Source organism: Rhinatrema bivittatum, chromosome 8, assembly GCF_901001135.1.
Source record: "Rhinatrema bivittatum chromosome 8, aRhiBiv1.1, whole genome shotgun sequence".
Lineage (NCBI taxonomy): Eukaryota > Metazoa > Chordata > Amphibia > Gymnophiona > Rhinatrematidae > Rhinatrema > Rhinatrema bivittatum.
This window is the reverse complement of record NC_042622.1, coordinates 3,463,601-3,485,846: the sequence shown is the minus strand read 5'-3', so window position 1 is coordinate 3,485,846 and position 22,246 is coordinate 3,463,601. Positions and strand designations below refer to the sequence as shown.

General features: G+C 53.1%; 1 protein-coding gene across 1 annotated transcript in view; it reads right to left on the bottom strand.

The window, feature by feature from the left end:
• LOC115096714 (ranBP-type and C3HC4-type zinc finger-containing protein 1-like) overlaps positions 1 to 21,970 on the bottom strand; it is a 42,877-nt gene extending 20,907 nt beyond the window's left edge. The window contains exons 1-4 of the mRNA XM_029611730.1: positions 21,779 to 21,970; positions 17,029 to 17,100; positions 11,157 to 11,289; positions 1,968 to 2,061 (exon numbers count right to left, since the gene is read on the bottom strand). Of these exons, the coding sequence (XP_029467590.1) occupies positions 1,968 to 2,061; positions 11,157 to 11,289; positions 17,029 to 17,050 (249 nt within the window). The 5' untranslated portion in view covers positions 17,051 to 17,100; positions 21,779 to 21,970. The remainder of the gene's footprint in view (positions 1 to 1,967; positions 2,062 to 11,156; positions 11,290 to 17,028; positions 17,101 to 21,778) is intronic.
• Positions 21,971 to 22,246: the final 276 nt, after the last annotated feature.

The window sequence follows — 22,246 nt, the reverse complement described above, 5'->3', positions numbered from 1 at the left end:
AAAATCTACCATGTAACCAAGTCTTATCACTTTAAGAACCCAGTTGTCCATAGTGATTTTGGTCCACTCTTCGTAGAACAGGGCCAATTGTCCCCCAATCGCTGGAGGAGAAGAGTGGACCGGCCTTATCTTATTATGAGGATTTGTTTCCTTTCCCCCACCCCCGGGTTCCCTGGCTGGGATTGTCCCCGAAAAGACCGCACCTTGCCCGAGTTTGCCTCTGCGCACCTGAAGGTCTTCTGTTCTGGCAATACCTTTGATATCCCGAAAGCGGGAATGGATAAAAAAAAAAACAACCCTCTTGCCACCTTTTGGTTTATCCTCAGGTAACTTTATCCCTTTAGACTTTCCCAAGTGCTTTACCAGTTGCTCCAGGTCCTCTCTGAACAACAGACTGCCCTTAAAGAGAAGAGCATCTAGCTGAAATTCTGACCAGGCATCTGTCGCATTGCTCCTTGCGTCAGTCTTCCAAGATCTCTCTGGAACTCTCCTGCTGCCCCGCTAGTCCTAGGCCCCTCCGGACTCTCGTGGATCCCTGTATAGAGTCCACTTTTCGGCTTTTACATGATCTAGTGATAGGTTGTGACCCCTATCGCTTGGCGGCCTTTCTGGCAAGCAAGGTTTTATGCAGGAGCAATACAAACTCTGTTGAAAAATCCTGCGAGTGATCTGACTCCCTGTCCTGCGGGTCCCCCATATCTGCTCCCACATCTTCAGAATCTCCCTGAACAGCCTGGGACAGTGAGGAGGAGAATCCTCTGCCTGGGCCAGAGCTTCTTCTGCCACAGTAAATGCTAACCCACACGGTCTCCTGACATGTTCCCGCCGACTGCGCTGAACAACTCCCTGCCAGAGCTGCACTACTCTCTCCTAAGGTGCCCTCATTTATTTTATTTATTTAAAAATGTTTATATACCGCCTTTACAAACAGAGTTTAGTCAAAACAGTGTACAATATAATTGGAAAAAAAACATAGAAATATAAATATAAAATAATAAATAAAAAGCAATATTAAAAGTTACAAAAATATATAAGAATATAAAATAAAAATTAAGGAAAAAATAATCAATAGTTATAAATAATAATTCTACATAAAAGAAATAGTTGCCATATGAATAATTGTTTGATTATTTAGAGGGTGAGTCTTTAAATGTGATTTGAAAGAAATATGTTTTTAGAGATGTTTTGAATTGTTTTGAGTTTGAAACATCCCCGGAGGAATATCTTCTGCACGGCCCCACCATGGAAAGGTTTGCACACATCTCCCCACACAAATGGCAGCTCTTGCTAGTCCTCTTAGGCTACGCCATAAAGCCTGCCGCACGTGCCGCTTGCCTGCATCCTGCACGGCCTCCCCAGCGGTAGGATCACAGACTCACTCGCTTGGTGGAGATTGCCCAACTCTGTTCCAGAAGCAGCCACTCTGACCCTTCACGTCTGCACTCCCTGAAGCACAGCTCCCTTGCAGTCTTTTGGGGTTTTTTTTTTAAATAAACTTTAATCAAACAAGTGAAGGGGCAGAATAGTTTCCAGCCAGAAGCGCTGCAGAGGTCAGTGCTGCATTGCAGAGTCAGCCAGGACGACGAGGGAACTGGACCACCAGTTTTCAGAGTCCTTTACTGCAAGCCTGCATAAAAAGAGTCTCCAATGCCCTGCTCAGCTGCCTCAACCAGGAGGGATGGTCCAAGCTGAAACCCCGCAAAACCCTGGGAGAACAACTGGAATCACCTGACTCCTCTTCTGTTCTAAATTTTTACATTCTAGACTGCAGGTTTTTTCCCTTCTATCATCTGCTGGAGACAGAGACTTTCTGAGGGACTGCAGGTGGCACACACTGGGTTAAACAGCAGTGTCAGTAAAACTGGTCTTCTTTGCTGTTGTTACCCCACTCATATATCGCTGTATCCTCTAATCAGGGGGCTATAATCCTTCCAATTTAACCTTTGTAACACTGTTCCTGTGCATACCATGTCCTTCAGTGATGCCACGGTCATGTCAGGATGCACCTTCAATGTGATGGGTACTGCGTGCATCTGTGCATCCTCCACGCTCACACGCAATCTACAGCAAGAAAGATCAGAGACACTTACACAGCTTGCAGGAAAGGACAGACAAAGAGACGCCAGTGGCAGGACTGGGTATTTATTTTATTTATTTAAAATCTTTTCTATACCGTCGCTAAGCAGATGCCGTCACAACGGGTCACAATAAGGCACACAACTTCATGTTGCTTAAGTGTTAAATTATATCAACTAACCAGGTGCCATCAAATACTGTAACATAGTTTCATATTAAATATTAATTGGTGGGTGTGATAAGTCATGTCTACTTCTATCTATATCAGCTATAAGATAAATTAATACTTAAATCTAATCCTTTGTTGTTGAAATAAAATAAAAATAAAATACACACAATTCGAGTAAGCTGGTGTGTGTGTGTGCGCGCGCTTGTGTGTGTGTGCGCGCGTGTGCTTGTGTGTGTGTGTGTGTGTGTGTGCGCGCGCTTGTACTGAAGCAAATTCCTGCCACTTTCTGTGTGGCCATTAATACAGCCATGGGGCAGCTCCTTTCCTTGTCAGCACGTGCGCGTGTGCTTGTTTGTGTGTGTGTGTGTGCGCGCGCTTGTGTGTGTGTGTGCTTGTTTGTGTGTGTGCGCGCGCGCGTGCTTGTTTGTGTGCGTGCGCGCGCGCGTGCTTGTTTGTGTGTGTGTGTGCGCGTGTGCTTGTGTGTGTGCGCGCTTGTGTGTGTGCGCGTGTGTGCACGCGCGCGTGTGCTTGTTTGTGTGTGTGTATGCAAGCGCGTGCTTGTTTGTGTGTGCGCGCACGCGCTTGTTTGTGTGTGTGTGCGCGCTTGTTTGTGTGTGTGTGTGCACGCGTGTGCTTGTTTGTGTGTGTGTGTGCGTGCGCGTGTGTGCGCGCGCGTGTGCGAGTTCTGCTGACCGCATTCTACATTTCCCTGGATTCTACTCTTCATTCCCTTTGTGATTTGCTTGCTTAAATAGCCAGGTTATTAAACTTTTTCTGAAGGTTTTGATGTCTCTTTGTGTTCTGATTTCTAAAGGCATGGTGTTCCCTATTATAGGTCCTGCCAGGGATAGGGCCCTACCCCTTACTTGAGTTAGTCTGGCTGTTTTTACTGAGGGAATAGTTAGCAGTGCTTTGCTTTCTGATCTCAGGTTTCTATTGGGGATGTGTACGCGAAGGACCGTGTTCAGCCATTCTGCCTTTTCCTCGTGTATTAATTTATGTAGGGTGCATAGGGTCTTGTATTGTATTCTTTGTTCAATGGGTAGCCAGTGTAGTTCAATTAGGGTATCGCTGATATGGATACTCTGAGCTGTAATATGTGGGTGGCTGCTGCAGTGCGACAGAAATGGTTCAGTAATGAGATGTAAACTTTTCCTCGTTCGTACTGAAGCAAATTCCTGCCACTTTCTGTGTGGCCATTAATACAGCCATGGGGCAGCTCCTTTCCTTGTCAGCACGCAGTGCACCAAGCACGAGAGCAACAAATGATAAAGGGGTAGAACATCTCTCCTATGATGGTTTAAAAAAAAAGGTTTGGACAACTTCCTGGAGGAAATGTCCATTAACCATTATTAAGGTGGAGTTAGGGAAATCCATTGCTTATCCCTGGGATAAGCAGCTTAGAATCAATCTATCCTTTGGGACCTGCCACTGTTGCAAAAGGATATAGGAAAATTGGTTCTTACCTGCAGTACCAAGGATCAGTCCAGACTGCTGGGTTTTGCCTCCCTTCCAGCAGATGGAGACAGAGAAAAACTTGAAGAGCTCCCCCTCTTAACCTGGTGTGCCACCTGCATCTCTTCAGTATGAACATTATCAAAGCAGAAAACAAGAACTTTAATAGATCAAGAAAAGGACAAAACTGAGAACTTTTAAACTGAACAGGAGCTGTCGAAAAAAAAATGCCAAACCCAGAATAAGAAGAAACCTGTAGCTTTCTTCAGCAAAAACGATTATCAAAGCGGGCTCTCAAGAAAACTTGAGTGAAAACCCCTTTAAAGGGAGGGCGTCTGGACTGATCCATGGTACTACAGGAATGAAAATTAGCAGGTAAGAACCAATTTTCCTTTCCCTGTACATACCCGGATCAGTCCAGACTGCTGGGATGTACCAAAGCTTCCCTACGTAGGGTGAGACGTTGAGAGTCCCGCTCGAATGACACTGCTCCCAAAGTTGCTGACATCCGGAGCCTGGACGTCCAAACGGTGGTGTCGAGCAAAAGTGTGTAGAGTCTTCCAGGTTGCCGCTCTGCAGATTTCTTGCGGCGAGACCAACTGGCATTCAGCCCACGAAGCCACTTGAGATCGTATCGAGTGCGCTTTGAACCCATCCGGAATAGGCCAGCTGCGACAAATGTAAGCAGACGAAATAGCCTCTTCAACCATTGGGCAATGGTCGCCTTGTGACCCTTCTTAGCGCTGCTCCACAAAACGAACAGAAGATCTGAAACCTGGAAATAATTTGTGGCCTCCAAATAGTGCAACAGAACCCTTCTGATATCCAAGCCATTCAGCTCCCTCTCAGGAGGTTCATCTGGAGTGATATGCAAAAAGACCAGAAGCTCTACCGATTGACTTAAGTGGAAGGCTGAGACCACCTTTGGTAAAAAGGATGGAACCGTCCTAAGAGAGATCCCAGAATCAGAAATCCAAAAAAAAGGGTCCCTACAAGAAAGGGCTTTGATATCAGACACCCTCCGAGCCGAGCAGATTGCCACCAAAAACACTGTCTTCAATGTGAGGTCCTTTAAAGTGGCCTGCTTAATGGGTTCAAAAGGGGCTTCACACAAGACCCTAAGCACCAAATTAAGGCTCCAGGACGGACAAACTGGATGGACGGGAGGATTCAAATGCTTTCCCCCCCCCCCCACCGGAGAAAACGCACCACATTCGGATGTGACACCAGAGTCCTACCATGAACCTTGCCTATGAGACACCCCAAGGCCGCAACTTGGACCTGAAGGGAATTGAAGGACAACCCTTTGGCTAAGCCTCTCTGTAAGATCGCCAGAATGTGCGCCACCGAGGACTGACGGAGGAGAACGCCCTGCTCGCAACACCACGATTCGAAGACTCTCCATACTCTCTGATGTAAGTCAACGAGGTAGAGGTCTTCCGTGCTTGCAGAAGAGTAGTAATCATGTCCTCTGGATAACCTTTCTTCCTCAATTGCCACCTTTCAAAAGCCAGGTCGCTAGACAAAAGCGATTTGCTTGGTCAAAAAATATAGGGCCTTGACAGAGCAAATTTGGAAGATGGCAGAGTCTCAGGGGACCGTCCACCACGAGATTGACCAGGTCTCCGAACCACTGCCATTGGGGCCACCAGAATTACTTTCCTTGGGTAGACCTCTATGTGTTGGAGAATCTTGCTGATCAGAGGCCATGGAAGGAAGGCAAAGAGAAGCACCTTGGTCGGCCATGGAAGTACCAGCGCATCGACTCCCTTAGCTCTATGTTCCCTTCTGCAACTGAAAAAAAAATGAGGAGCTCTGGCATTTCTTTGAGAAGCCATCAAGTCCAGATGGGGCGCCCCCACCTGCGAGAGACGAGGTCCATCGCTTTGTCAGAAAGTTCCCACTCACCGGGATCGATGCCGACTCAGGATGCCGACTCAGGAAATCCGCTTGCACGTTGTAGGTTCCAGCAATGTGCGATGCAGCCAGAAGGGCAAGACGCTGCTCCACCCAGGCCATGAGTTGCTGCACTTCGGCGGCTACTGCCCGACTCTTGTTGCCACCCTGATGGTTGATGTAGGCCACCGTCGTCGCACTGTCGGACAGGACTCTGACTGCTCGGTTGTGTACCAGTGGTAGGAAGTGCTGCAGCGCCAAACGAACTGCTCTGGTCTCCAGGCAATTGATGGACCAGCTCGCCTCCTCCTCCGACCATTGGCCCTGGACTGAACAGGACTGACAGACCACTCCCCAACCGCAGAGACTGGCATCCGTGGTTACTACCACCCACTGAGGAACTTCGAGGTGCACTCCACAACTCAAGTGCTCCAGAACAAGCCACCAGCCAAGACTGGACCTGACGGACTCTGTGAGTGGTAAGGGGACCTGAAACTCTTCAGACTTCGGATCCCAATGGGATCTCTGTAATGGTCTCATTTGAGCAAACGCCCATGGGACCAACTCCAGGGTGGACACCATGGAACAGAGGGCCTGCAAGTAGTCCCAGACCTTGGGAAGTGGAAGTGACAAGAGACAACGGACCTGCTGCATCAATTTGGCAATCCGGTCCGACTGGAGGAACACTTTTCCCACACAGGTGTCAAACTGGGCTCCCAAGAAGTCCAGCATCTGAGATGGGAGAAGGTTGCTCTTGGCCTGATTGACGACCAGAGGGATTCCAGATGACTTACAACTTTGATGACTGCTGTCTTGCAGAGGACTCTTGGCTTCGCTCGGATGAGCCAGTTGTCCAGATACGGGTGAACCAGTACCCCCCTCCCTCCTGAGAGCTGCTGCCACAACCACCATTACTTTGGTGAATGTGTGAGGCGCTGTAGTCAGACCGAATGGCAGGGCACGGAACTGGAAATGCATGCCGAGGATCATGAACCAAAAAAATTTCTGGTGATCCCTGTGGATAGCTATGTGCAAATACGCTTCCGTTAAATCCAGGGAAACATAGAAACATAGAAAAGACGGCAGAAGACGACCAAACGGCCCATCCAGTCTGCCCAGCAAGCTTCACACATTTTTTCTGTCATACTTATCTGTTTCTCTTAGCTCTTGGTTCTATTTCCCTTCCTCCCACACCATTAATGTAGAGAGCAGCGATGGAGCTGCATCCAAGTGAAATATCTAGCTTGATTAGTTAGGGGTAGTAGGGGTAGTAACCGCCGCAATAAGCAAGCTACACCCATGCTTATTTGTTTTACCCAGACTATGTTATACAGCCCTTATTGGTTGTTTTTCTTCTCCCCTGCCGTTGAAGCAGGGAGCTATGCTGGATATGCTTGAAGTATCAGTTTTTTCTTCTCCCATGCTGTTGAAGCAGAGAGCCATGCTGGATATGCATCGAAAGTGAAGTATCAGGCACATTTGGTTTGGGGTAGTAACCGCCGTAACAAGCCAGCTACTCCCCGCTTTGTGAGTGCGAACCCTTTTTTCTTCTCCCCTGCCGTTGAAGCAGAGAGCTCTGCTAGATGTGTGTAGTATCAGTTTTTCTTCTCCCCTGCCGTTGAAGCAGAGAACTATGCTGTATATGCATTGAAATTGAAGTATCAGGCTTATTTGGTTTGGGGTAGTAACCGCCGTAACAAGCCAGCTACTCCCCTCTTTGTGAGTGCAAATCCTTTATTCCACATTTCCTCTTGCTGTTGAAGCTAGAACGATGTTGGAGTCACAGTAAGCATGTGTACGTTTATTGAATAAGGGTATTGTCTCCAGGCAGTAGCCATCATTCTGGCGAGTCACCCACTCTTCATTGGCGGCCTCTTGACTTTATGGATCCACAGTGTTTATCCCACGCCCCTTTGAAGTCCTTCACAGTTCTGGTCTTCACCACATCCTCCGGAAGGGCATTCCAGGCATCCACCACCCTCTCCGTGAAGAAATACTTCCTGACATTGGTTCTGAATCTTCCTCCCTGGAGCTTCAAATCGTGACCAAGGGAAGCCAAGAACTTGCTGCTGCGGACTGCTGCAATGACCAAGCGCAGGGTCTCCATCCGGAAATGTGGAACTTTGAGTGCCCTGTTCACCTTTTTCAAGTCCAGGATCGTCCCGAAGGGCCTCTCCTTCTTCGGGACCATGAAATAGATGGAGTAGCACCCCCTCATCCTCTCCACCTGGGGGACGGGAACTATGGCCCCCAGACAGCTCAACCGGTCGAGGGTCTGTCGAACGATCTGTTCTTTCATGTGAGAGCCACAAGGGGAGACTATAAAAAGGTCTCGGAGAAGCCGAGCAAATTCTAACGCATATCCATGTTCTATGATGTTTAGAACCCACTGATCGGAGGTTATTTTGACCCATTCCTCGTAAAAATTGGACAGCTGTCCCCCCACAAGAGGAACCGAGGAATGGGCTGACTGCATCTCTTTGAGTGGACTTGGCTCCAAGCGACGCAGAAGTGACCCCTGTCGTGAGAGGGTCTACGGCCCTGAAAGGAATGAGACCAAGCTTGCAGCCTGCCAGTGGGCTGTCTCTGACCTGAAGCCAGCGCCCTGCTTTGTCGGAATCTCTGTTGACCCCAAAAATGAGAACGGGCCGGAAGGAAACCTCTTGAAGGCTTAGGCTTATCCTCTGGGAGCTTGTGAGCCTTGTTCTCCGCACCCCCCCCCCCCCCAACTTAATCAGCTGCTCCAAGTCTTCACTAAAGAGAAACTTCCCCTTGAAAGATAAAGCACCCAACTGGGCTTTGGAAGAGACATCAGCCGACCAGTTGCGTAGCCACAGGATCCTTCCTGGTGGAAGTACACAGAAGATCGTATAAGGCATTGTCTCCATACGCAACTGCTGCCTCCAAGCGCTCCACTTGTGCCGATTCCTGAGGTGGAAGGTCTCGGGAAGTCAATAACCGTTGTACCCTGTGGAGGCCCGCCCGGAACATGAAGCTACTGCAAACGGCTTCTCGGGTACCCAGTGCCGAAACTTCAAATATCCGCTTCAAAAGAACCTCCAGTTCCCTATCCTGGAGGTCCTGGCCGCTCCTGCTACCAGGATTGTGGTTTCTCTTCGTCACTGCCAACACTGAGGCGTCAACTTTGGGAAACTTCAAATGCTTCGGGCATAGGATAAAATTTGTCCATAGCCCGTCCCACTCGCAGGCCTGCCTCTGGCTCACCCCACTCCCTGATAACCCCGCCAGGACCGGGTCCACCGAATCCTAGGGCAAGACTTCCTGGGGGAGCTTCACTCCTTCTGAAGAACCCTCTATTATACTAGGCCCATGTTTATTCTGTGCTGTTATTGGTTGGTCCTTATTTTTATGTCTTTTTTGTGTATGTTTTGTCACCAATTTTTAATTTTATGCCTGTGCTTTTACTGTAAATCGCTTAGGCCTATTTTGTGTTAAGCGATTAATAAATTCTAATAAATACAAATACTCTGAGCTCTGACAAGACCCACGGAATGAGGGGGTCTAATTCCTCCCTGTGGAACAGGCGAACAACCTTCAGGTTATCACCCTCCAGAGGAGACGCCTTCCCCAGGTCTTCATCTGGATCTGTCCCAGGCAGGGGTGGAGGCACTGTGAGAACGTCTGAAGCACCAGCGCCTGCAGCATCCGGGATTTTGGTCCCATCTAGAAGCGAGGAACCCCTTAGCTTCTTTACTTGAAGGGATCCCTGGGATTCTAGGCGTCTGGGGATCTTCTTGGGGGGCCGGCCCCTCAGGTCTTTCCTGCTGTGAAGCCTCACTCTGCTGAGCCTGGGTGGCCATGAAAGCTTTGTGCATTAAAAGCACAAAATCCGATTGATAATAAAAATCGTAAATTTCAAAAAAAAAAAAAGCACAAAATCCAAAGAGAAGGCATTAAGACCACCCCCTTTCCCCACCAGGGGATCGGGCTCACCATCAGAAAAGTCCTGGGATGGCTCCATAAGGTCCTCAGGACTGCCAGGAACCGGAGACAGATCGGGCAGGAGATTCCCCCCCGATGCCTTGGCCCATGCATCTGCAAAGGAATTCAAGATGGCCGCCATTCCCGCACTCAGCGGGAACGGGTCGGCCTGACCTTCCTGAGTGGCAGATCTTTTCGCCGCATCGTGGGACTTAGCCACCGACCCCAGTCCCCGATCCAAGGTACCTCCCCCCCCCCCCCCGAGAGGCACCTAATACACAGCCCCACACAGGAGAGCTGCAAAGCGGACTCCCCACAGGCAACACATCGTGCCAGGCGCGGCATGAGGAAGCACGGGGAAGCGGCGACGGGACAGAGGAGAAAGACTCAGCTGCAGCCAGAGCGCACCCAAGAACAAACGCCGCTACAGAAAGAAAAACCTGCCCGTTTGCAACCCGGCGATTCAAAATACTTTGAATTTTTTTTTTCCACTCACCAAAGCAGCAGCAGCCGCTAAGCAAGGAAGGCTGACAGGCTGCTCTTTGATCGGGCCGGGAATAAGGGGGAGGGACTGGACTACTGGTAGTCACCCCTGGCTCCTTACCGTCCTGGAGCCCCCCGGGGTCACCAACCCCAGCTCCTTGAAATCTACTACCAGGGAGGGATGGCCCCACTAGGACCTGCCTACCCCCCTGGGAAGTTGCACCAGTTTGTCCTGCTTGATCCGGTATTATTATATATTTTTTTAATAGAGATGGTCTTTTAACACCAAAGAACCGGTCAAGACTGCAGGTTTTGCACCACCTCCACATGCTGGAGACAGAGAGATACTGAAGAGATGCAGCTGGCACACCAGGTTAAGAGGGGCTGCTCTTCAAGTTTGTCTCCATCTGCTGGAAGGGAGGCAAAGCCCAGCAGGCTGTTCTGATCCGGGTACGTACAGGGAATGGGCTGGAGGGACCCTTGGTCCAACCCAAGAAGGCAATCTTATGTTCTTATGTTATGTAGGCTATGCAGGCGAGGGCTCTAAAGCTGAGAAAAGGGACAGCAAGAGGGGACAGGATAAAGGTCATAAAATCACGAGAGGAGTGGGATGGTTATTTATTTAATCTTTCACATAATACTAAACCAAGGGGACGTGCCATGAAATTAACAACCAGCAGATTCAAATCAGCACACTCTCAAGCTGGGGGATCTGTTGCCAGAGGACGTGGTGAAGGTGACGAGCATAGCGGGGTTTAAAGGCGGTTTGGACAAGTTCCTGGAGGAAAAGTCCGTAGTGCATTATTAGTCAGGAAGCCTGGAGAAAGCCAGCGCTGTCCCTGGCAGTGAGTAAGAGGAATTAGATCTAGTTTTTGGGATCTGCTGGGTACTCGTGACAGGGAGACAGACCCCTGGGCTTAATGGACCTTGCTCTGATCCAGCCTGGCACTTCTGACGTTCTTATTCACTGAGGTTTAAAACTGCATCAGGTTTATATGAATGCTGTGTTTTAATTTAATTTAAACTCATCTCGGAAAGGCTTTGTTATATGCACAGCGCAGGAGCTACAGGTCAGGATGAGCCAGGTCTGGTTTTAAGCTTTGTTTCAGAGTAAAGCCCGCGGCAGGGCCCTTACCCGAGAGCTGGCACGTCATACGCTGCCTGTTTGACATGGATGACCAGCGGTATCTGCTGCTCAGCCAGCTGCAGAGCACAGCGAATGGCCACCTCCTTGTCCCCTTCCTCGATGGCTTTCGCCAGCTCAGCAGCTATGATGAAAAGCAGTGGCATTAGCAGAGCAGACAACATTCAGCAGATCCCAGAAATTCCCGTCCTGCTCAGAAACTCAGCTGACATCATCTGCATCCAACTCCTCTCCTGAGCCAGGTCTCTCAGCCCGTTAGGGAGCACGCGGAAAGCAGGATGTTCCAGTTAGCCTTGGTGTTGTCCCCGGTGCATTTCTTTAGGGAAAAAGTGCCAGCTCTGTCGCCCCACCCCCAAATATTACTCACCACCCCCAAGGCAACAGAAAGTTTGAGGTAGCAAGGTTGAGCCATATCAGAGCTATAACTGGAGGAACACACGCAAAGCACAAACATTTGTTATGTGAAAGCTGCTTACCAACCCCTGCCAAACTCACACCCCCCCCCCCCCCCCCCCCCCCCCCCCGAAATCTCTCAACAACTCTAAAGAGCGAAAAGGTCTCATATCCCGGCAAGGAGCAACCTCCACATACACTTTAGTGCAACTGGGACCAGGCCTTCCAACCATCCTAAGCAGGGGAAGAGCGGCATAAACACACAGAGCAGAGCACAGGCACCTCCTACCATGCATCAAACCTCAATGCCATCACCTCACTGACCAGTGCTGCCCTGCCCACCCGTGCATACCTACTGACCCAGTGCTCCCTCCCCTACCCGTGCATACCTACTGACCCAGTGCTCCCTCCCCACCCGTGCATACCTACTGACCCCAGTGCTCCCTCCCCTACCCGTGCATACCTACTGACCCAGTGCTCCCTCCCCACCCGTGCATACCTACTGACCCCAGTGCTCCCTCCCCTACCCGTGCATACCTACTGACCCAGTGCTCCCTCCCCACCCGTGCATACCTACTGACCCCAGTGCTCCCTCCCCTACCCGTGCATACCTACTGACCCAGTGCTCCCTCCCCACCCGTGCATACCTACTGACCCCAGTGCTGCCCTCCTCACCCGTGCATACCTACTGACCCCAGTGCTCCCTCCCCACCCGTGCATACCTACTGACCCCAGTGCTCCCTCCCCTACCCGTGCATACCTACTGACCCAGTGCTCCCTCCCCTACCCGTGCATACCTACTGACCCAGTGCTGCCCTCCTCACCCGTGCATACCTACTGACCCCAGTGCTCCCTCCCCACCCGTGCATACCTACTGACCCAGTGCTCCCTCCCCTACCCGTGCATACCTACTGACCCAGTGCTCCCTCCCCACCCGTGCATACCTACTGACCCAGTGCTCCCTCCCCTACCCGTGCATACCTACTGACCCAGTGCTCCCTCCCCTACCCGTGCATACCTACTGACCCAGTGCTGCCTCCCCTACCCGTCCATACCTACTGACCCAGTGCTCCCTCCCCTACCCGTGCATACCTACTGACCCAGTGCTGCCTCCCCTACCCGTGCCATACCTACTGACCCCAGTGCTCCCTCCCCACCCATGCATACCTACTGACCCCAGTGCTCCCTCCCCACCCGTGCCATACCTACTGACCCAGTGCTCCCTCCCCACCCGTGCATACCTACTGACCCAGTGCTCCCTCCCCACCCGTGCATACCTACTGACCCCAGTGCTCCCTCCCCACCCGTGCATACCTACTGACCCAGTGCTCCCTCCCCACCCGTGCATACCTACTGACCCCAGTGCTGCCCTCCCCACCCGTGCCATACCTACTGACCCCAGTGCTGCCCTCCCCACCCGTGCCATACCTACTGACCCAGTGCTCCCTCCCCACCCATGCATACCTACTGACCCCAGTGCTGCCCTCCCCACCCGTGCCATACCTACTGACCCCAGTGCTCCCTCCCCTACCCGTGCATACCTACTGACCCCAGTGCTCCCTCCCCACCCATGCATACCTACTGACCCCAGTGCTCCCTCCCCACCCATGCATACCTACTGACCCCAGTGCTGCCCTCCCCACCCGTGCCATACCTACTGACCCCAGTGCTCCCTCCCCTACCCGTGCATACCTACTGACCCAGTGTTCCCTCCCCTACCCGTGCATACCTACTGACCCCAGTGCTCCCTCCCCACCCATGCATACCTACTGACCCAGTGCTCCCTCCCCTACCCGTGCATACCTACTGACCCAGTGCTCCCTCCCCTACCCGTGCATACCTACTGACCCCAGTGCTCCCTCCCCTACCCGTGCATACCTACTGACCCAGTGCTCCCTCCCCTACCCGTGCATACCTACTGACCCAGTGCTCCCTCCCCTACCCGTCCATACCTACTGACCCAGTGCTCCCTCCCCTACCCGTGCATACCTACTGACCCAGTGCTCCCTCCCCTACCCGTGCATACCTACTGACCCAGTGCTGCCCTCCTCACCCGTGCATACCTACTGACCTAGTGCTCCCTCCCCAACATAAACACACAGAGCAGAGCACAGGAATCTCCTACCATGCATCAAACCTCAATGCCATCACCTCACTGACCAGTGCTCCCTCCCCACCCATCCATACCTACTGACCCAGTGCTGCCCTCCTCACCCGTGCATACCTACTGACCCCAGTGCTCCCTCCCCAACATAAACACACAGAGCAGAGCACAGGAATCTCCTACCATGCATCAAACCTCAATGCCATCACCTCACTGACCAGTGCTCCCTCCCCACCCATCCATACCTACTGACCCAGTGCTGCCCTCCTCACCCGTGCATACCTACTGACCCAGTGCTGCCCTCCTCACCCGTCCATACCTACTGACCCCAGTGCTGTCCTCCCCTACCCGTGCATACCTACTGACCCAGTGCTGCCCTCCTCACCCGTGCATACCTACTGACCCCAGTGCTCCCTCCCCTACCCGTGCATACCTACTGACCCAGTGCTCCCTCCCCTACCCGTGCATACCTACTGACCCAGTGCTGCCCTCCTCACCCGTGCATACCTACTGACCTAGTGCTCCCTCCCCTACCCGTGCATACCTACTGACCCAGTGCTCCCTCCCCTACCCGTGCATACCTACTGACGCAGTGCTCCCTCCCCTACCCGTGCATACCTACTGACCCAGTGCTGCCCTCCCCTACCCGTCCATACCTACTGACCCAGTGCTGCCTCCCCTACCCGTGCATACCTACTGACCCAGTGCTGCCCTCCTCACCCGTGCATACCTACTGACCTAGTGCTCCCTCCCCTACCCGTGCATACCTACTGACCCAGTGCTCCCTCCCCTACCCGTGCATACCTACTGACCCCAGTGCTCCCTCCCCTACCCGTGCATACCTACTGACCCCAGTGCTCCCTCCCCTACCCGTGCCATACCTACTGACCCAGTGCTCCCTCCCCTACCCGTGCCATACCTACTGACCCCAGTGCTCCCTCCCCTACCCGTGCCATACCTACTGACCCCAGTGCTGCCCTCCCCTACCCGTGCCATACCTACTGACCCCAGTGCTGCCCTCCCCTACCCGTGCCATACCTACTGACCCCAGTGCTGCCCCCCCCTACCCGTGCCATACCTACTGACCCCAGTGCTGCCCTCCCCTACCCGTGCCATACCTACTGACCCCAGTGCTGCCCTCCCCTACCCGTGCCATACCTACTGACCCCAGTGCTGCCCTCCCCTACCCGTGCCATACCTACTGACCCCCAGTGCTCCCTCCCCTACCCGTCCATACCTACTGACCCCAGTGCTGCCCTCCCCTACCCGTGCCATACCTACTGACCCCAGTGCTGCCCTCCCCTACCCGTGCCATACCTACTGACCCCAGTGCTGCCCTCCCCTACCCGTGCCATACCTACTGACCCCAGTGCTGCCCTCCCCTACCCGTGCCATACCTACTGACCCCAGTGCTGCCTCCCCTACCCGTCCATACCTACTGACCCCAGTGCTGCCTCCCCTACCCGTCCATACCTACTGACCCCAGTGCTCCCTCCCCTACCCGTGCCATACCTACTGACCCCAGTGCTTCCTCCCCTACCCGTCCATACCTACTGACCCCAGTGCTTCCTCCCCTACCCGTCCATACCTACTGACCCAGTGCTGCCTCCCCTACCCGTGCCATACCTACTGACCCAGTGCTCCCTCCCCTACCCGTGCCATACCTACTGACCCCAGTGCTGCCCTCCCCTACCCGTGCCATACCTACTGACCCCAGTGCTGCCCTCCCCTACCCGTCCATACCTACTGACCCCAGTGCTCCCTCCCCTACCCGTGCCATACCTACTGACCCCAGTGCTCCCTCCCCTACCCGTGCCATACCTACTGACCCAGTGCTCCCTCCCCTACCCGTGCCATACCTACTGACCCCAGTGCTGCCCTCCCCTACCCGTGCCATACCTACTGACCCCAGTGCTGCCTCCCCTACCCGTGCCATACCTACTGACCCCAGTGCTCCCTCCCCTACCCGTGCCATACCTACTGACCCCAGTGCTCCCTCCCCTACCCGTGCCATACCTACTGACCCCAGTGCTGCCCTCCCCTACCCGTCCATACCTACTGACCCCAGTGCGCCCTCCCCTACCCGTGCCATACCTACTGACCCCAGTGCTGCCCTCCCCTACCCGTGCCATACCTACTGACCCCAGTGCTGCCCTCCCCTACCCGTGCCATACCTACTGACCCCAGTGCTGCCCTCCCCTACCCGTGCCATACCTACTGACCCCAGTGCTGCCCTCCCCTACCCGTGCCATACCTACTGACCCCAGTGCGCCCTCCCCTACCCGTGCCATACCTACTGACCCCAGTGCTGCCCTCCCCTACCCGTGCCATACCTACTGACCCCAGTGCTGCCCTCCCCTACCCGTGCCATACCTACTGACCCCAGTGCTGCCTCCCCTACCCGTCCATACCTACTGACCCCAGTGCTCCCTCCCCTACCCGTGCCATACCTACTGACCCCAGTGCTCCCTCCCCTACCCGTGCCATACCTACTGACCCAGTGCTCCCTCCCCTACCCGTGCCATACCTACTGACCCAGTGCTGCCCTCCCCTACCCGTGCATACCTACTGACCCAGTGCTGCCCTCCCCTACCCGTGCCATACCTACTGACCCAGACCTACCCTCTCCCACCCGTCCATACCTACTGACCCCAGTGCTGCCCTCCCCTACCCGTCCATACCTACTGACCCAGACCTACCCTCTCCCACCCATCCATACCTACTGACCCCAGTGCTGCCCTCCCCGACATAAACACACAGAGCAGAGCACAGGCATCTCCTACCATGCATCAAGCCTCAATCCCATCACCTCACTGACCAGTGCTGCCCTCCCCAACCCGTCCATACCTACTGACCCAGTGCTCCCTCCCCTACCCTTGCATACCTACTGACCCCAGTGCGCCGTCCCCACCCATGCATACCTACTGACCCCAGTGCGCCCTCCCCACCCGTGCATACCTACTGACCCCAGTGCTGCCTCCCCTACCCGTGCCATACCTACTGACCCAGACCTACCCTCTCCCACCCATCCATACCTACTGACCCCAGTGCTGCCCTCCCCTACCCGTGCCATACCTACTGACCCAGTGCTGCCCTCCCCTACCCATGCATACCTACTGACCCCAGTGCGCCCTCCCCACCCGTGCATACCTACTGACCCCAGTGTTGCCCTCCCCACCCGTGCCATACCTACTGACCCCAGTGCTCCCTCCCCACCCGTGCATACCTACTGACCCCAGTGTTGCCTCCCCACCTCCTCATCTTTATACACCCCCAGCAACTATAAACTCTCTCATCTGCCATTCCTCTGCGAATCATCTTCCCATCTCATCTGTCAGTTACCCCTTCCTTCCCACATAAACTTACCTCTCTTCATCAGCTCTCCCATCAGGGTTATGTGCCTTGAATTCCAAAAAGCAAAACTTCATGGCCTAATCACTTGGAACAGAAACAAAAAAACATAAGCATATTATATAACATAACAGCTATATTGCGTTCAATACCCAAGCCTACCGACCGGATCCTGGGTGCTTATCTCAGGCTTTACCTCTCACTCCCTCACAGCTAAGGATCCTCTGTGCTTATCCCAGGCTTTACCCCTCACTCCCCCACAGCTAAGGATCCTCTGTGCTTATCCCAGGCTTAACCCCTCACTCCCCCACAGCTAAGGATCCTCTGTGCTTATCCCAGGCTTAACCCCTCACTCCCCCACAGCTAAGGATCCTCTGTGCTTATCCCAGGCTTTACCCCTCACTGCCTCACAGCTAAGGATCCTCTGTGCTTATCCCAGGCTTTAACCCTCACTCCTCCACAGCTAAGGATCCTCTGTGCTTATCCCAGGCTTTACCCCTCACTCCCCCACAGCTAAGGATCCTCTGTGCTTATCCCAGGCTTTACCCCTCACTCCCCCACAGCTAAGGATCCTCTGTGCTTATCCCAGGCTTTACCCCTCACTCCCCTCACAGCTAAGGATCCTCTGTGCTTATCCCAGGCTTTACCTCTCACTCCCCCACAGCTAAGGATCCTCTGTGCTTATCCCAGGCTTTACCCCTCACTCCCTCACAGCTAAGGATCCTCTGTGCTTATCCCAGGCTTTACCCCTCACTCCCTCACAGCTAAGGATCCTCTGTGCTTATCCCAGGCTTTACCCCTCACTGCCTCACAGCTAAGGATCCTCTGTGCTTATCCCAGGCTTTACCCCTCACTCCTCCACAGCTAAGGATCCTCTGTGCTTATCCCAGGCTTTACCCCTCACTCCCCTCACAGCTAAGGATCCTCTGTGCTTATCCCAGGCTTTACCCCTCACTCCCTCACAGCTAAGGATCCTCTGTGCTTATCCCAGGCTTTACCCCTCACTCCCTCACAGCTAAGGATCCTCTGTGCTTATCCCAGGCTTTACCCCTCACTGCCCTCACAGCTAAGGATCCTCTGTGCTTATCCCAGGCTTTACCCCTCACTGCCTCACAGCTAAGGATCCTCTGTGCTTATCCCAGGCTTTACCCCTCACTCCCTCACAGCTAAGGATCCTCTGTGCTTATCCCAGGCTTTACCCCTCACTCCCTCACAGCTAAGGATCCTCTGTGCTTATCCCAGGCTTTATCCCTCACTCCCCCACAGCTAAGGATCCTCTGTGCTTATCCCAGGCTTTACCCCTCACTCCCTCACAGCTAAGGATCCTCTGTGCTTATCCCAGGCTTTACCCCTCACTGCCCTCACAGCTAAGGATCCTCTGTGCTTATCCCAGGCTTTACCTCTCACTCCCCCACAGCTAAGGATCCTCTGTGCTTATCCCAGGCTTTACCCCTCACTCCCCCACAGCTAAGGATCCTCTGTGCTTATCCCAGGCTTTACCCCTCACTCCCCCACAGCTAAGGATCCCCTGTGCTTATCCCAGGCTTTACCCCTCACTCCCTCACAGCTAAGGATCCCCTGTGCTTATCCCAGGCTTTACCTCTCACTCCCTCACAGCTAAGGATCCTCTGTGCTTATCCCAGGCTTTACCTCTCACTCCCTCACAGCTAAGGATCCCCTGTGCTTATCCCAGGCTTTACCCCTCACTCCCTCACAGCTAAGGATCCTCTGTGCTTATCTCAGGCTTTACCCCTCACTCCCTCACAGCTAAGGATCCTCTGTGCCTATCCCAGGCTTTACCTCTCACTCCCCCACAGCTAAGGATCCTCTGTGCTTATCCCAGGCTTTACCCCTCACTCCCATCACAGCTAAGGATCCTCTGTGCTTATCCCAGGCTTTACCCCTCACTCCCCCACAGCTAAGGATCCTCTGTGCTTATCCCAGGCTTTACCCCTCACTCCCTCACAGCTAAGGATCCTCTGTGCTTATCCCAGGCTTTACCTCTCACTCCCTCACAGCTAAGGATCCTCTGTGCTTATCCCAGGCTTTACCCCTCACTCCCCCACAGCTAAGGATCCTCTGTGCTTATCCCAGGCTTTAGCTCTCACTCCCTCACAGCTAAGGATCCTCTGTGCTTATCCCAGGCTTTACCCCTCACTCCCTCACAGCTAAGGATCCTCTTTGCTTATCCCAGGCTTTACCTCTCACTCCCTCACAGCTAAGGATCCTCTGTGCTTATCCCAGGCTTTACCTCTCACTCCCTCACAGCTAAGGATCCTCTGTGCTTATCCCAGGCTTTACCCCTCACTCCCCCACAGCTAAGGATCCTCTGTGCTTATCCCAGGCTTAACCCCTCACTCCCCCACAGCTAAGGATCCTCTGTGCTTATCCCAGGCTTAACCCCTCACTCCCTCACAGCTAAGGATCCTCTGTGCTTATCCCAGGCTTTACCCCTCACTCCCCCACAGCTAAGGATCCTCTGTGCTTATCCCAGGCTTTACCCCTCACTGCCTCACAGCTAAGGATCCTCTGTGCTTATCCCAGGCTTTACCCCTCACTCCCCCCACAGCTAAGGATCCTCTGTGCTTATCCCAGGCTTTACCTCTCACTCCCTCACAGCTAAGGATCCTCTGTGCTTATCCCAGGCTTTACCCCTCACTCCCTGACAGCTAAGGATCCTCTGTGCTTATCCCAGGCTTTACCTCTCACTCCCTCACAGCTAAGGATCCTCTGTGCTTATCCCAGGCTTTACCCCTCACTCTCCCCACAGCTAAGGATCCTCTGTGCTTATCCCAGGCTTTACTCCTCACTCCCCCACAGCTAAGGATCCTCTGTGCTTATCCCAGGCTTTACCCCTCACTCCCCCACAGCTAAGGATCCTCTGTGCTTATCCCAGGCTTTTACCCCTCACTCCCCCACAGCTAAGGATCCTCTGTGCTTATCCCAGGCTTTACCCCTCACTCCCCCACAGCTAAGGATCCTCTGTGCTTATCCCAGGCTTTACCTCTCACTCCCTCACAGCTAAGGATCCTCTGTGCTTATCCCAGGCTTTATCCCTCATTCCCTCACAGCTAAGGATCCTCTGTGCTTATCCCAGGCTTTATCCCTCACTCCCTCACAGCTAAGGATCCTCTGTGCTTATCCCAGGCTTTACCCCTCACTCCCTCACAGCTAAGGATCCTCTGTGCTTATCCCAGGCTTTACCCTCTCACCCCCCCCACAGCTAAGGATCCTCTGTGCTTATCCCAGGCTTTATCCCCTCACTCCCCCACAGCTAAGGATCCTCTGTGCTTATCCCAGGCTTTACCTCTCACTTCCCCCACAGCTAAGGATCCTCTGTGCTTATCCCAGGCTTTATCCCTCACTCCCCCACAGCTAAGGATCCTCTGTGCTTATCCCAGGCTTTATCCCCTCACTCCCCCCACAGCTAAGGATCCTCTGTGCTTATCCCAGGCTTTATCCCTCACTCCCCCACAGCTAAGGATCCTCTGTGCTTATCCCAGGCTTTATCCCTCACTCCCTCACAGCTAAGGATCCTCTGTGCTTATCCCAGGCTTTATCCCTCACTCCCTCACAGCTAAGGATCCTCTGTGCTTATCCCAGGCTTTATCCCTCACTCCCTCACAGCTAAGGATCCTCTGTGCTTATCCCAGGCTTTACCTCTCATTCCCCCACAGCTAAGGATCCTCTGTGCTTATCCCAGGCTTTATCCCTCACTCCCCCACAGCTAAGGATCCTCTGTGCTTATCCCAGGCTTTATCCCTCACTCCCCACAGCTAAGGATCCTCTGTGCTTATCCCAGGCTTTATCCCTCACTCCCCACAGCTAAGGATCCTCTGTGCTTATCCCAGGCTTTATCCCTCACTCCCCCACAGCTAAGGATCCTCTGTGCTTATCCCAGGCTTTATCCCTCACTCCCTCACAGCTAAGGATCCTCTGTGCTTATCCCAGGCTTTACCCCTCACTCCCTCACAGCTAAGGATCCTCTGTGCTTATCCCAGGCTTTACCTCTCATTCCCCCACAGCTAAGGATCCTCTGTGCTTATCCCAGGCTTTATCCCTCACTCCCTCACAGCTAAGGATCCTCTGTGCTTATCCCAGGCTTTATCCCTCACTCCCTCACAGCTAAGGATCCTCTGTGCTTATCCCAGGCTTTACCTCTCACTCCCTCACAGCTAAGGATCCTCTGTGCTTATCCCAGGCTTTACCTCTCACTCCCTCACAGCTAAGGATCCTCTGTGCTTATCCCAGGCTTTATCCCTCACTCCCTTACAGCTAAGGATCCTCTGTGCTTATCCCAGGCTTTATCCCTCACTCCTCCAAGCCCCCAGACTGCTGGTAGCTCTGCCAGTACCAGACCAGAAGTCTCCTCCCCTGCCCACATTCTCCAGACCTTCAGCCGGAGCTGCTTCAGAGGTGAACAGAGGGAGATCGCCTGAAGTTGGACCGGGGGTGAGTAAGTTAGCCATAAGTATTAATATATTAATCAGGCTAAGGATTATGGCATGTGTACAGAACTTTCTGAGGGTAAATTGGTGCTTAGTGGTCAGGATGTTAGAGACAGGAACTGTTGTCTTCTAAATGCTAAATCCTGCCAAATCTGATAAATAAAAGTCTATTTCTGAGGAGAATATGCTGTCTTTTTCCTGAACTTAGGATTGTGAAATAAAGTGGAAGGAGAACTGGAAGTGTCCGTTAGCCCTCGTTTGGCCACGAGTTTTTGACGGGGTAATATTTATTTATTTAATTAACGCTTTTTATATACCGGCATTCGTAGGACACATCATGTCGGTTTACAGGTAATGGAGAAAGGAAATTACAATGAACGATGATAGAAGGCTAACTAGATAATATAGGAAAGTACAGTGAGAGAGAGTTAACGAGCTGAAATACAACTTTGTTGAACAAAGTGGATTTTGATTATCCATATCAGGATTAGATAGGCATATGAACTTATAAACAATATAAAGGAAGCAAGTGCACCTATGTACAATTAAAAGCAGGGGCAGGGGGGGAGGGAGTGAGGAGGGAGAAAAGCGGGGGGGGGGGGGGGAAGGTGCGGGGGACGAAGGTGGGGCAAGGGGAACAAGGGTACTTTTAGAACAAGGGTACTTTCAAGGAAAAGTTGCTAGGGGGTGAGAGGGCGGGGGGGGGGGGGGGAGGCTGCGGGGCGCTGGAGAGGGGGTAGGGGAAGGGGCAGGGAGGGTCTTAACTTTGCGGGGGAAGGGCGAGT